Here is a 14169-nt window from a genome sequence, read left to right as displayed (position 1 = left end):
TCGATAAAAATATAATTTAATTAATAAAAAATAATTTATTAAAAAATATTTTGGTAAAAAAAATTTAACGATAAAAAAAATAAAATTTTTATTAAAGGATATTTTTGTAAAAAATAATTTATTTTTTCTTAAAAAATTGGATAAATTTAACATTAGTTAACACAAAAAATTTAAAGTATATTTTTTCTTAAATAATTTTTTTTTTGAAAATTATAAAAAATGTATATTTTACAAATAAAAGAAAAAAGAGTATTATTTTAGTATTTGTCAAGAGAGGAGAATGGAATTTTCCCAAAACAAAATTTTACAGCTATTTATTTTAATCTTTTGTTTTATTTTATTATTTTGTTAGAGAAGTTATCAACTTTGCTTTAATTAGATTATAAATTGTTAAGATTATTAAGATACATGAAAGAACAGATCAGTTTTTATGAAAAAAAAAAACAAGAAATTGGATAGGGTCAAGAAAACCAATCTATGGTTAAGACAGAGTTGAATAAGGCAACTTTCACTTATTATTTACTATAGACAGATTTTGGTGTTTTGTTATTTGTTAAAGATATGAATATATTAGCTGCCACTAACGTGGCAGATTTATATATAAAAGAGAGAAAACACAAACTTTAAACCAACAACACAAGACAGTAACTTCGGACTTCCGAGACAAAAGGGAGCGTAATACCACACAACTGAGAGAACTCGTGCGACTCTATCTGCTACATAAGATCGATCTCAATTACACAAATTAGAGAGATTCAACGAAAAATTAATATCAGAGTGCTGTGGTCTCCATAGCAAAGCTCATTTTCTCTCTGCTTTTTCTGTAGTACAAGTACGTAGTAACATGTTTCATCTGTATAGTTTATCTTAATCTTTTTGTATCGTACTTTTTTCTTTATACATAAATAAATAACAATGATATAATATGATAAGATATATTTCTAATTGTTTTCTTGTTTTGTTCTCAACTTTACATAAATTCTTGAATGAAATTATACTCTAATAAAAAAGAGTAGATATATACTAGGCTTTAAAGGTTATTACGCAGAATAATAATACTAATTATCGTTGTGATCAAATTTCACTTTAACTTGAAAGTCTGCATGATATTATGAAAAGTAATTGAGTAGCATTTTTAAAATGTATTTATAAGGCATGAGATTTAAAAAATAATATATAATTAATAATTATGATTGATGGAATAATGTTTTCAGCGTGGAGTGCAAGTAGTAGAGGTAAGCTAGAAATTTTCAATAGGGTTGATATTAAATTAAGGTGATCAGTAAGAATGGAAGGAGGGCCAGAGGCGGCAAGTAAGCAAGAGTTTACGGAATTTTGGAGAAGAGCAACCAGGTCGCCCTACATCATGCGCCTTGCTTTATCGGCCGGAATTGGAGGTCTTCTCTTTGGTTACGACACCGGTGTTATCTCAGGAGCCTTGCTTTATATTCGTGAGGACTTCGTAGAAGTTGATAAAAAATTATGGTTGCAAGAAGTTATTGTAAGTATGGCTGTAGCGGGTGCCATCATTGGTGCCGCACTTGGTGGATGGATGAACGATAGGCTTGGTCGAAAGACCTCTATCTTAGGAGCAGATATTGTTTTTTTTCTTGGCGCAATTGTCATGGCTATTGCCCCAGTTCCTTGGGTTCTCGTTGTTGGAAGAATTTTGGTTGGTTTTGGAGTTGGCATAGCTTCTATGACTTCTCCTCTCTACATCTCAGAAGCCTCTCCAACTGCCATTAGAGGAGCTCTCGTGTGTATTAATGGTCTCCTCATCACCTTCGGCCAATTTCTCTCCTACCTTATCAACCTCGCGTTCACTAAGGTATATCTACTTAATAATTAATAATGATTAGATAATTTAATATATTTGACTAAATTGTTTAACATAATATGCAGACTCCTGGAACGTGGCGTTGGATGCTTGGGGTGGCCGGACTTCCAGCAGTGGTTCAGTTCGTTTTAATGCTGACCCTGCCAGAGTCACCCAGGTGGTTGTACAACCAGGGGTTAGAAAAGGAGTCAAGGGAAATCCTAGAAAAGATTTATAATGCAGATGAGATTGAAGGGGAGATAAACGCGATGAAAGAAGGCTTAGAACAAGAGAAGCAACAGAAAGGGTTGATCGGTCAAACTCTTGGAGAGAAAATGAAAGCTGCTTTCAGCAACGTTGCTGTCCGAAGAGGATTGTATGCAGGCGTGACTGCTCAAGTCGCTCAACAATTCGTTGGTATCAACACCGTCATGTATTACAGCCCAACCATTGTTCAGTTTGCCGGCATTGCATCAAAATCAACAGCACTTGCACTCTCCCTCGTCACATCTGGTCTCAACGCCGTTGGATCTATCCTCAGCATGCTTTGTATCGATAAATATGGAAGGAGAAAGCTCATGCTCCTCTCCCTTATCGCAATCATTGTTTGCCTCCTCACTCTCACCGGAGTTTTCTATCAGGCAGCTACCACCGCTCCTCCAATTGACAACGTTGACACCCTCAGTTTCGGTGGTAACGCTACATGCCAGGCTTATCTTGATGCCCCCAATTTCTCTTCATGGAACTGCATGAAGTGTTTGAAAGCTGAATGTGCCTTCTGTGCCAGCACTGGGGGCAATGTAAGTTCAGTTATTTTTTCTCTTTCAACATATATGTATCAATGTATGTGTCTAATCTAATCTAACGTAATCAATGAACATGGTGCAGCATCTTCCGGGAGCGTGTCTGGCAGAAACAAAGGACGTGAGAGCTGTGTGTGGTGAGCAGAAACGCGTGTGGTTTTCTGACGGATGTCCAAGCAAAATTGGAGTATTAGCAGTTATAGTGTTGGGGCTATATATCCTTGCATACTCTCCAGGAATGGGAACAGTACCTTGGGTTTTGAACTCAGAGATATATCCATTGAGATTCAGGGGAATTTGTGGAGGCATAGCAGCAGTTTCAAACTGGTGTGCTAATCTGATAGTGAGTTTGACATTCTTGTCATTGATCCATGCACTTGGAGCTGCAGGAACATTCCTCCTCTTTGCTGGGTTTTCTACAATTAGTCTTGTTGCCATCTATCTATTGGTACCAGAAACCAAAGGACTTCAGTTTGAAGAAGTTGAGAAGTTGCTTCACAAAGGGTTTAACCCTTGCGATTGCACCAATTCAAAGACAGATGAAGAGAAAGCAAATGAAGAGAAAGCAAGTACTAGTAAATAAATAAATTTCATTCGCCATAACCATTTTGATGGATCACATCAGTGGATGGTTAAATTAATAAAACCATATGATATGATGAAACTGTTAGTTATCTTTCATATAGATCGAGGAATTCTTTTCGGAAGATCCTCTCTTCGAGGAACAGAAATTAAAGAAGGAGATAAATATGATTGCTGCATGTGCGTGCATTCTCTTCTTCCTTCGGAGAAATAAAACTACTCAAAATTCAAAGGACTGGTGTTGTCAGTGCAATAGAGAATTTCTCCATCTATGTAATACACAATCCATGTATGTCGATTTGTATCCAACGTATTAAATAAAAAGAGGCACGTTGTATGAATATTTTTATTTTTGTTTTCTTTATATTGGGCCACTAAGGTTAAATTCCCTAAAATAAATCTAAACTGTGGGTTAACGTCTTTGTATATTTTACAATTTACGGTCCAAAAAATGTTTTTGCAATTTAATACTGAGGTTTTGTGTTTTCTTTTTAATAAAAAAATTATTACAAAACATCGGATCAGAGAAGAGAAGTTATTTTTATAATTAAAAAATACAAAATATTGTCTTTATATAATTATTTTTTTCTTATAATTTACTCATTTGTAAATATCTGAGAATTTTTTTTATTTTTCTTGTCTTGACTTTTGGATATTATATTTATTTTTCTGTTAAATAAAATATTACTATTGTCTTTGAAAAAAAAAATCATATTTCACACAACAATTATCAATAGGTAAAAAAATAGCCTCTTATTTATTTTATATATTTTTATTATAAAGTTAAAAAGTGATCATACAAAAAGAGAATACAATATTTTAGTAAAAAAATTTAAAGTAAGCACATAATTGATATATGTTAGAGAATTATGTTAAAAAATTCATAATTTTTTTTTTTCTTAAGTCTTTATTCCAGAACGAGTCTAATACCACATTAAAATTGTCAACTTCGATAAGAATCCGTCTAAACTAAGTTATTATTTTCGGCGCATGCATGCATGACCTTTAATTTTACACAAACTCAACAAATTATTAAATTTTTAAGCAATATATACATTATTAAGTAGATTTAAGATACTAAATGAAAAATGTTAAAACTTAAAAGTCAAACGCTTAAAGGAAAAACAAAGATAAAGTGTACGTTAGTCGCTTCAAGTTTTTCTTTCTCAAAAGTTTCCACACGAACCTTTGGCGGTGACTTCACTATGTTATTCATCAGTTTAATTAACTGATATTAACTCAACATTATATTTAAGTAAGTTTAACTAAACATCATTATTTGCAGCCATTATAAATAAATAAATAAATAAAAGGCACGATCATTATTCTTTTGGGTTCCTAACAGGTTGAAAAAGTGTCATCTAAACCTGTACTAAAACTGTAGTACGCTCGAAACCTGTACTACTTTTTGCCCCTAGATTGGAAAATCCACAGTTCCACATTACTGAGGCATTTTACTTATTTGGAACTACTTGAATAGCTAGAATGTCTTAGTATATAATGTTAATCATGTTAATACGTATTAAAATTTAAAGTATATATTTAAATAAATTAAATTATATTTATATATAAATATATAATAATTAATTTTAATATATATAATATTTTTGATATAATACATATATACGAAGAAAACCTATGTCGTTTGATGACATGATTTGTTGTGCATATCTTGAAATTTATAACTTTTTTCGGTTTAATTTATGGTGAATATTATGGTGTTTTTTATTAAAATATTTAAATTATTTAATTTATTTTTATGAATAAAAAATAAAAAATATAAAATAAAAATAAAATATTTAAAATTTATTAAATATTATTTATTTATCTCTTTTAATAAATTAGATACAATATCATAGACACTGTAATATTGCTTAACAGTGACTTGTTCACAAATCACAACTCCAAAGTTAGCGTCATATATCGTGATTCATTTGGTTTTTGTGTAGATGAAGCTAAGAAAGCACAGGGCGAACGGCACAGCAGCGTGAACAAGTCGCGAGGTGGGTCAAATAAAGAAATTAAAAAAAAAGTATTAACAGGTTAATAATTTTTGTGATTTATAATTATAAATAATTATCAATAATATTTTAATGATATAAAATTTTATTTAATTATATATAAAATTATTTACTTTTTTTTTGTTGTTTTCTATAATTCTTTCAAAACAGAATATCAACTGCTCTGAATGCGTGTGGGTTCCACTGCCACCTGCCATCCACGCTCCCTCCACACGCCATTCCATTTTCTTAGACACAGTGGCACTATTTTAGAATTTAGACTTTCCCAGTTTCTCTATCTCACATGTCCCACTTTGTTTTACTCACTCTAATAAAATATTAAAATTACAGTAATGCGTCTGGCTATTGTAAAATATTTTGTTTTGAATCACTCGAGTTTATATTCTTTAATTAAACGAATAATGATATATACACTATGTTTATATTAATTTTTTAATATTTTTTATTTTTAATATTAAAATTTTTTATACAAAAAAAAAATATCTTTTGTGACATAAAAAAAAGCGTATAGGAAGTGTATACAAAAGATTATATATATATATATATATATATATATATATATATATATATATATATATCAATTCTAAATTAACTGTTAATCTATAACTTTGGATTAGTGAAAAATAGAAAATTTTAGTCGATGGAAAATAATACTGCAAATAAAGTTTTTACTGATTGTGAAATAAACAACAAAAAGAAAGACATTCGGCATTTTACTTGAATTACACAAATAATATAGATTTTACCATCAGTGGCATTACTACTAAGGTTTTCAAATTGAAAACATTTTAATTAATAAAAAAAATAAAATTTAAAGATACTAATATATTCAGTGAAAAAAAATAAATAAAAATTTACCACAAAACCTTAGCTTAAGTTGTAAGAAAAGAGATAGCAAAATCCTAATGAGAGAGACGAAAAATGGCCAACAAAATTCTAATCCTTACAGCTCTCACGTTGACTCGCCCATGTAATAAGGCAGCAGTTTCTGAATTCTGATGCTATTCTAGTTAGGCGCTGATTCAATACTCCTGGAAGGTTTGGAGTATTAAAATTCTTCTTAAAAAGTTAAACAAAAATTAACGTATTTGGAGTTTTAATACTCTTTAATTAAAAAGAGAGAGAAGAATCATCATTTAATTATTAAGGAAAGAGAAAGAATTAACATTAAATTCTATTTGGGTTAAATTTTTTGTTTTAATTTAAATTTATTTTATTTTTAAATTGATATTAAATTATTATAAAATTATGATAAAAATAAAAATTTAAAAGAATTAAAAAGATATAATACTCTTATTATTCTAAAATTTTTTTATTTAAACAAACATATTCATATTATTTTAAAATTAATATGAATAAATTTATTTAAAATTTTTAAATTTTAAATAAATATATTCATCTTATTTTAAATAAATGTTCTCGTATTATTTTTTTAAAACGATTAAACATGATTTTTAAATATTTCAACAAAAGAGATAGATATATGTAATCTTTTAAATTAATAATATTAGAGTGTATATATAAATACATAATATCTGAAAAGATTAATAAATCTTACCTAAAAAATATAGTTAGAGATATTTTTGGCCTAAGATAATAAAAATAATACGAATATATTTATTTTTATTAAATTAAATTATATATATCTAAATTTTAAATAAAAAATTTTAAAAATTTAAAATTAAAATATGTGAATAAAATTAGATTAATAAAAAAAATAAAAATATACGAATACGATTCAAATTGTATAGAAATAGGAATAAGTTTGTCAGTGAATAAATTCATTATTTTCAATGAACAAAAAAAGATAGTATATTACATAAACTTTATGAAATAAATTATAATTTTAAATAAATAATTAAAATAAATAAAATATAAAATTATTAATTAATTAGATTTTATTAATTAATTAAATAACTTATATACTAATAGAGCATATTAAATTTCTTATAATAATTATAATTATTATTTATTAAAAATATATTTTATAAATTGTAATTAATATGTTTGTAGTTTTTCAAAAAAAAAATATTAATTGTTTATTGATTTCATCAGTATGTATTAAATGTTAATTTAAATCAACACAAAGTAAATTAAATTTTAAATTTTAATAGTATTTTTTTTTGTTAAAATTATATGAAGTTTTAAAACTCCAAACATCAAGAAAATATTGTAACATCCACCTTCAAGTTAACATCAATGCACAACTTAAATCTATATTTGCTTGCTTTCAAATCACTATAACTTGAGTTTAATGTATTGAAGTTTGAGTTTGGTGAATCATTTGTTGATTACAAAATTAAAGCAAATTACCAAAATAAATCAAACGAAACGGCGGAAGCTTCCGAACAGCGGGAGGTAGGGTGGCAATTATCAATGACTAGTGGAATATTTTATACAGCAACTTTATTATTTTATTCAAGCATATATTCATTCATTATTTTATTAATAATTGAAAGTTGGAATACGAAATAATATGAATTTTTCTTCCTTCCGCCATCATCCTCAACAACCATGACCTTATACCTAAAGCCACCAACTCCTATATATAATTAAACCTCTTTCTATATGTCTCTCGATCTCCACTAACAATTCCTACTCCATTCTAATTCATCATATCAAATAGACTCAATATTATATCTGAGTCTCAAACAAAGAAGAGATAATGACGATGATGTGGAGGGTTATGTTGGGGATGTGTGTTCTGAGCTCTGTTCTTGTGAAAACATCCTTAGCTCAAACGTGCAAGACCCAAAGCTTCTCAAACAACAAAGTCTTCAAGAACTGCCATGATCTTTCACAGTTGACTTCTTATCTTCACTGGACATATGACCAGCCAAGCGGCATCCTTGACATAGCATTCAGACATGGCGGTATCACCACAACAAACAGGTGGGTGGCTTGGGGTATCAACCCAAACAACGACCTTGTCACTCCGATGATCGGAGCACAGGCTCTGGTCTATCTTCCACAGTCAAGTGGAAACCCAAGAGCCTATACTACATCAATCGCCAACACCGCAACACAGCTGCAAGAATCATCTATCAGATACCCTATCTCTGACTTGAGTGCCACCTATTCCAACAACGAGGTTACCATCTTTGCTACTCTCACCCTTCCCAACGGCACCTCCTCCATCGTCCACGTCTGGCAAGATGGTCCTCTCTCTGCCTCTAATGTCCCTCAGGAGCATAGGCATGATTCTGGCCACCAAAGCTCCATGGAAACCTTATACCTTGTTTCTGGTCAGACACAGCAAGGAAGTAGCGGGGCTTCAACTAGAAGAAAAAGAAATGTAAGTTCCTCAATCTGGTTTCATCTTTCTTTTCTTAGAATCTTGAGTTCAATCTTAAGTGAATGATATATATTGCGGAAAAACACAAAAATCAGCCACCATATACACAGACATGGGGTGTTTAAATCATTTTTAATATATATTTTTTATTTTAACATGTATTTAATGCGGGTGACTGATTTTTATTATAAACTTAGCATGATTGACTGAGGAAGACTGACTTAAGGTTTTGGTTCGAATCTGATGATTACTTCAGATGCACGGAGTGGTAAACGCCGTGAGCTGGGGGGTGTTGATGCCGATGGGGGCAGTGATAGCAAGGTACTTGAAGGTGTTCAAGTCAACGGGAACAGCATGGTTTTACCTTCATGTGGCATGCCAGGTGTCTGCATACATAGTTGGTGTTGCTGGATTAGGAACTGGTCTCAAACTGGGGGATGATTATCCTGTTGATGGCACTGACGATCACAAAGCATTAGGCATCATCATGGTTGCTCTTGGAACCCTTCAGGTGTTTGCTCTGTTCCTGAGGCCAAACCCAAACCATAAGTACAGGTTCTACTGGAATGTCTACCACCACATTGTGGGATATGCAACCATAATAATAAGTATTACCAACATTTTCAAAGGATTCGATGTGTTGGAGAAGTTCGGAGACTACAATAGCTGGAAGCATGCCTACATTGGCATTATTGGAGCATTGGGTGCCATTGCCGTATTCTTGGAAGTACTCACATGGATCATTTACTTCAACAGAAAAGGCTCAGAGAACAAGATGCCTCCTCATGGCAATGGGGTCAACGGAGCAAACGGGGTCAACGGCTATGCTTCTAGGCCTCAGCAGGTGTAGAACGTTTTGCCAAATGGATGTTGTTTTTATTTTTATTTTTTTTTTATTTGTGCCTTACTTTACACCTTTACCATTTGGTTTTCTTGTTGGACTTAGTTATGTATAAATTATAATCATTTTTTTTTGAGGACTATGTATAACATTTTGCTTTTCTTATCTTTGGTAGTTAGTACCCCAATTCTAGCTTAGAGTAGGAGTTGGGGGAAATTCTTTGATGGAATGATGATTTCTGACCTTCCAGGCCTCCAGGGTATATATGTAAAAGTCTCCTTCATATATGTATTTTTGTTTTTCACTTTTTCTTTTTCCTTTTTGTCTCTCTTTCTTCGGCTTTTGGTGAATCAAAAGATGGGGACTTTTACCAAAATACTTACAGAAAAAGAAAGTTAAAAAAAAAAACAAGAAATATAAAAGTAAAAAATAAAAAAGTAAAGTGTAAGAATTTAAGCGTACACCTTGGGTGAATACGATTTGAACTTTAAACATACATGTACAACATAGATTCCGTGAAGAGCAATGCTAGGGGCCAGTAATTTTTGTGATTGTTAATCATCAACTAGCTATCAATGATGATTTGATGGTGTGAGATTGGTGTGAGATTTTATCCAATGGCTCACATTTTTCTGCTGGTTACATGCTAGCCAAAATTTAATAAAACTGCTGGTCTCCTAGACTTTTCCTTCCGTGAATAGGTAATTTTTTTTCACACTCAATTATAAGTATTTTATTATTAAAAATAGTATTGTTCAAGTATCGAAAATATGGTAAGAGAGATAATTTTGTCAACAATTTTTTAATACCAGATACTCAAATTCAAACTCGAATGCTAAAAATGAAAAGAACTCTGTATCTCACTTTAACTAAGCGACCATGTTGGTCCTGCGTAAGTACATTAACAATTCAGCAACAGTCTCAACTAGAAGAAAAATTATAGTTAACATCCCTTTCTTCTTTCACAGTAATGACATCCATTAGATTAGATATATCATATATCATTGTCCTGTGTGGGACCATGCAGACATGAAATGGTGAATACTCCAATTGGCAGGTGCAAACAATACGTAGAAATTACAATATATGTAGCACACTAAATAGACAAACTAAAGGAATTTGCAATGTCTTCTCTATATTTTATTTTTCTCTCACTGAAGAAACGTATTAGGTTGTTCAAGTCTCTGTTGAGTCTGTTTCCACACTCGGCACATTCAAACTTCGGTTTGTTCTGTTTGACTAGTACTATATCCTATATTTAATAATCCATGATCATTACATCCTTGAAACAGATGCGGATGCCAACTCATATTCAGACGGATGATTAACCAACTAACCGGAATTTTTATCATATATTCACCATTTTTTTAAGATCATAACAAGTTAACAACTACCAAAACTCTACCCAAAAAAGAAATACCAACTACTGAAGACCGAGCAAAATAATAAAATTTAAATAGAAATCCTTAAAAATTTGTTTAAAAAAAACAACATAGCATAATCAAGATAGAAATATTGTAGTTATCGGATATGTGAATTGAATTAGTCCGAAGCGAGTTGCATCATGAAACGTGAAATGGTAATAATTAGATTATACAAATATTTTGGTGACGCTTATGCAGCAACTATAGAAATAGAACAACTAGAAAGAAACAAGCATCAGCAAAATGCATTAACGCAGGTCGACTTACTCAATATGCCAATATTCCACCAACTTTGATGAAGACCAAGTTTCTCACTGGGCTTGGCGCACAGCATCAACAAGTGCATCTTTTAAGAAAGGGTTTGAGGCTGCTACTCTCTGAGATGTGATGTCAAAATCTGCACCAGAACCGAAACAAATGAACCATCATCAGATTTTGACACGAGTATTAAATTTTATAACCACCAATCATGTCTACATAAAGTTCTACTACATGAAGATCTATGCAACTATGCAAGTAGTCGAATAATATTTATGTAAGTCACTTACGGATCAAAAACAACACCTCCGGCTTCTCTAATAATGACAGCACCAGCAGCCACATCCCTGGTAAAGAGGAAAATAAAGAGATTTTTCAATTTCATGATCTCATTGTTATCACAATGCACAATGTTTGTGCAGCATGTAAATCACATACCAAGGACCACCAAAGCCAAGTTCAAAGCATACATCCAGCCTTCCACAAGCAATTCCACATAAGTTCAAAGCACACGAGCCGCTCATTCGAAGGGATCTCACCTGATCATATTAAAGACACCGTTATGGCTTAGCAACGATATCACTTTTGTCTGACCAATAGATTCTTAGGAAAGTCCTTGTTTTACCTTGGAAAGCATGTTATTAATCCTATTTGTACAGCCATCTACAGATAACTTGTCACGTTGTGTGGGTGCCTGCTCTTACAAAAACAAAAACTTACGAATTTTCAACTCAATCTCGATTCACAAGGCAACACAGTTCATGAACATATAAATGTGAATATATATCTATTGGGCATCCCTGTCAAGCTATCATTCCAAAACTAAGATATTCTTACAAACCCGAGGCCTAGATTTCTATGTGCTTGAACACAATATAGTTCAGGGAAGAAGGACAAATACCCACAACGGGGATTATAAAGTAAAGCTGAAGAGATACTAAAAACAATTAAGGTAAAATATACCTTTTGTTCCAAAAGCTTGCCAAAATTTTAAAAAATACCCAAGTTTTATTTTGTTTCAATTTTTCCCTAGAAGTTTTTGATTTGCACCAAAACTTCCCATGACAGCTAAATTTTCAAGAAGCTTAAGACTAATCCAGCAATAATGCATGACAACTAAAGAGTCGGTGATAGAACTTCATGTGTGGCTTGCTTGAATTGAAGGTTGTCCTTCTGAAGTTGCTAAATTGATCCATAGCTTCTTAAAAAATTAGCTGCGATGGATACATAATACATTTGATGCAAATTAAAAACTTTTGGGACAAAATTGAAATAAATAAAACTTAGGGGTATTTTGAAACTTTTAGCAAACTTCAGGGCAAAAAGTATACTTTACCAAACAATTTACATTCTGTTAAATGACCATATTGTGGGTATTATAAGGGCTCGCAATTATAGGTCATGTTGATATATGATAGCTAGCTGCTGAGCATTTAAAAAATGTTGTGGTGATACATGTGGTTGCAGCATCTGACAAAATTGTGTTGAACGAACCCCTTACTTAATAGAAAGAGAAAACCGTGCCAAACATAACATGAGTTGGTGTCTAGACCGAATCCTTGACTAGAACCATGTGGAATGTGGTATGTGGCTGTTATAAATTTGTCAATGAAAACATTGACTTGCAGAAGTAGAATTCTCCAATGATATTTTGATTTTGCAGGAAACTGTTGCCTAAATTAATGTCTGTGATCAATACCACAATTCCTCAAATGATCGATAAGGAGAGGGAGAGAATACACCATATTGTCCAAACAATAAAGATAAGTGAATAACTTTCTCATAATCAACCCAAACAAACTTGACATACCTCAGTTCCAAGAAGAGAGGTAATCAGTTCAGTTTGTGCGGACACTGCAAAATTCCAAGGCAATTTCACGAGGGAAACATACTGAATTAGTGAATTGAGAGTAACAATTATAAAATAGAATATAGGACAGACCTTTGATCGGATTCCCATTCAGAAAAGCACCTTTTCCTCGAATGGCAGTGAAAAGCTACATATGGGACTATCAAATTTCAGTTGGCATACAGAGCAAAAGATGAAAACAAGTACAAAACAAACACTTTATGACAATAAGATGTGTATATTCAGCACTGAATGAAAAATGTATATGTTTCAACTTTCAAATTTCAGGAAATTCTAGATGGTTTTGTGGTCAGCAGGACTGAAGTGTCTGCAAGAGGAAGATACTGACCTCTTCGATAATGGGGTTGTAAACAACACCAACTGTAGGAATTTTTCCAATCGTCAGACCAATGGAAACACAAACAAAGGGATACCTACCAAAAATATAAGTATAGTGTAGACAATTAACACGGAAATCGACACGAGTGTATGAAGGAAATGATCAGATGCATCATAATTAATTAATTACCCATGCACAAAATTAGTAGTTCCATCCACAGGATCAACTATCCATGTAGGCTCATCTGTAAGTTCAGTAGTGCCCAACGCAGCGGTGGTTTCTTCCCCAATGAACTTAATACGAAAACCAAAATTAAAATCAAACTTATTAAGGAAAGAAGAGTTAAATTAAAAGGAAAGGTGAAGTAACCTTATGAGTAGGGTAAAGGTGCTTGAGATGTTTAAAAATGAGTTCCTCGCATGCTTTATCAGTTTCAGTGACCAAATCAACCTGTGCATCACGGAACAAGTTAAAAGATGAATAGCAATGCAAATAGCTACGGTTTTCATGGGTTGTAAGCTGAAAAGAGTGAATGAGCAACCTGGCCTTTGTGCTGGACATGCTTGGTTTCATAGAAGCCTTTCCGAATGATCTGCAATGCAACGCACGAAGCCATGAATCGGAATGGGAAGAGCACAAAAGAACAGAATAGAGTGAAAGAAATTCGTTTGACGAACTCGAATAACTGACATCACCAGCTTTGCGAGCAGCGTCTACTGCAGATGCCAGGAATTCGGAGTGAGAATCTGTAATTCCAATCAAACCAAGAGTAAGACCCCATTAATTAGTAATTAGCATTTAATATTTAATCATAATCACTTCTTATTCTTAATGCTCCTAGTCCTACCGTTGTCAGCCATGAACTGCTACTGAGAAAGTGTTAACTAATCTAATTCCAATTCCGACTCCGCTTTAGTTTCACCTCACAATCAAATGTGTC

The 14169-nt window shown here is 32.1% G+C and overlaps 3 protein-coding genes across 5 annotated transcripts; 2 read left to right on the top strand and 1 right to left on the bottom strand.

Annotated features, from left to right (window-relative positions):
- Positions 1–1288: 1288 nt before the first annotated feature.
- On the top strand, positions 1289–3202 carry LOC130934198 (inositol transporter 4-like). Its single transcript, XM_057863787.1, has 3 exons — positions 1289–1828; positions 1903–2616; positions 2705–3202. Exons 1-3 carry the CDS (start codon positions 1289–1291, stop codon positions 3200–3202), a joined length of 1752 nt encoding a protein of 583 aa, XP_057719770.1.
- Positions 3203–7747: 4545 nt separating this feature from the next.
- Positions 7748–9662, top strand: LOC130971327 (cytochrome b561 and DOMON domain-containing protein At5g47530-like). Its single transcript, XM_057897102.1, has 2 exons — positions 7748–8517; positions 8774–9662. The coding sequence occupies exons 1-2, from the start codon at positions 7888–7890 to the stop codon at positions 9365–9367; spliced, it is 1224 nt and encodes a 407-aa protein (XP_057753085.1). The 5' UTR covers positions 7748–7887; the 3' UTR covers positions 9368–9662.
- A 1227-nt stretch (positions 9663–10889) lies between these two features.
- Positions 10890–14169, bottom strand: LOC130973030 (inositol-phosphate phosphatase-like). Of its 3 annotated transcripts, none has more exons than XM_057897409.1 (12): positions 14077–14169; positions 13920–13975; positions 13771–13821; positions 13599–13679; positions 13419–13522; positions 13239–13323; positions 12983–13037; positions 12851–12894; positions 11666–11734; positions 11479–11579; positions 11331–11387; positions 10890–11190 (listed from the first exon to the last, which is right to left on the bottom strand). In XM_057897409.1, exons 1-12 carry the CDS (start codon positions 14087–14089, stop codon positions 11094–11096), a joined length of 813 nt encoding a protein of 270 aa, XP_057753392.1. In that variant the 5' UTR covers positions 14090–14169; the 3' UTR covers positions 10890–11093. The 3 variants fall into 3 exon arrangements, with proteins under 3 accessions (XP_057753392.1, XP_057753377.1, XP_057753387.1); XM_057897394.1 differs by having other exon boundaries at positions 10890–11179; XM_057897404.1 differs by having other exon boundaries at positions 10890–11179; positions 13907–13975; positions 14077–14114.

Source organism: Arachis stenosperma, chromosome 1 (genome assembly GCF_014773155.1).
Source record: "Arachis stenosperma cultivar V10309 chromosome 1, arast.V10309.gnm1.PFL2, whole genome shotgun sequence".
In the NCBI taxonomy this organism is placed as follows: Eukaryota; Viridiplantae; Streptophyta; class Magnoliopsida; order Fabales; family Fabaceae; genus Arachis; species Arachis stenosperma.
The sequence above is the reverse complement of the archived record's forward strand: the minus strand, read 5'-3'. Positions and strand labels throughout refer to the sequence as shown.

What these genes read in the sequence shown, in the direction of transcription:
- LOC130934198 (XM_057863787.1), top strand. Translation starts at nt 1,289, where the DNA reads ATGGAAGGAGGGCCAGAGGCGGCAAGTAAGCAAGAGTTTACGGAATTT. An exon ending in TCAACCTCGCGTTCACTAAG is followed by an intron (nt 1,829 to 1,902) that starts GTATATCTACTT and finishes CATAATATGCAG; the next exon opens with ACTCCTGGAACGTGGCGTTG. An exon ending in GTGCCAGCACTGGGGGCAAT is followed by an intron (nt 2,617 to 2,704) that starts GTAAGTTCAGTT and finishes AACATGGTGCAG; the next exon opens with CATCTTCCGGGAGCGTGTCT.
- LOC130971327 (XM_057897102.1), top strand. Translation starts at nt 7,888, where the DNA reads ATGACGATGATGTGGAGGGTTATGTTGGGGATGTGTGTTCTGAGCTCT. An exon ending in CAACTAGAAGAAAAAGAAAT is followed by an intron (nt 8,518 to 8,773) that starts GTAAGTTCCTCA and finishes TGATTACTTCAG; the next exon opens with ATGCACGGAGTGGTAAACGC.
- LOC130973030 (XM_057897409.1), bottom strand. An exon ending in ATGTCCAGCACAAAGGCCAG is followed by an intron (nt 13,680 to 13,770) that starts GTTGCTCATTCA and finishes CGTGATGCACAG; the next exon opens with GTTGATTTGGTCACTGAAAC. An exon ending in CTTGGCTTTGGTGGTCCTTG is followed by an intron (nt 11,388 to 11,478) that starts GTATGTGATTTA and finishes CCTCTTTACCAG; the next exon opens with GGATGTGGCTGCTGGTGCTG.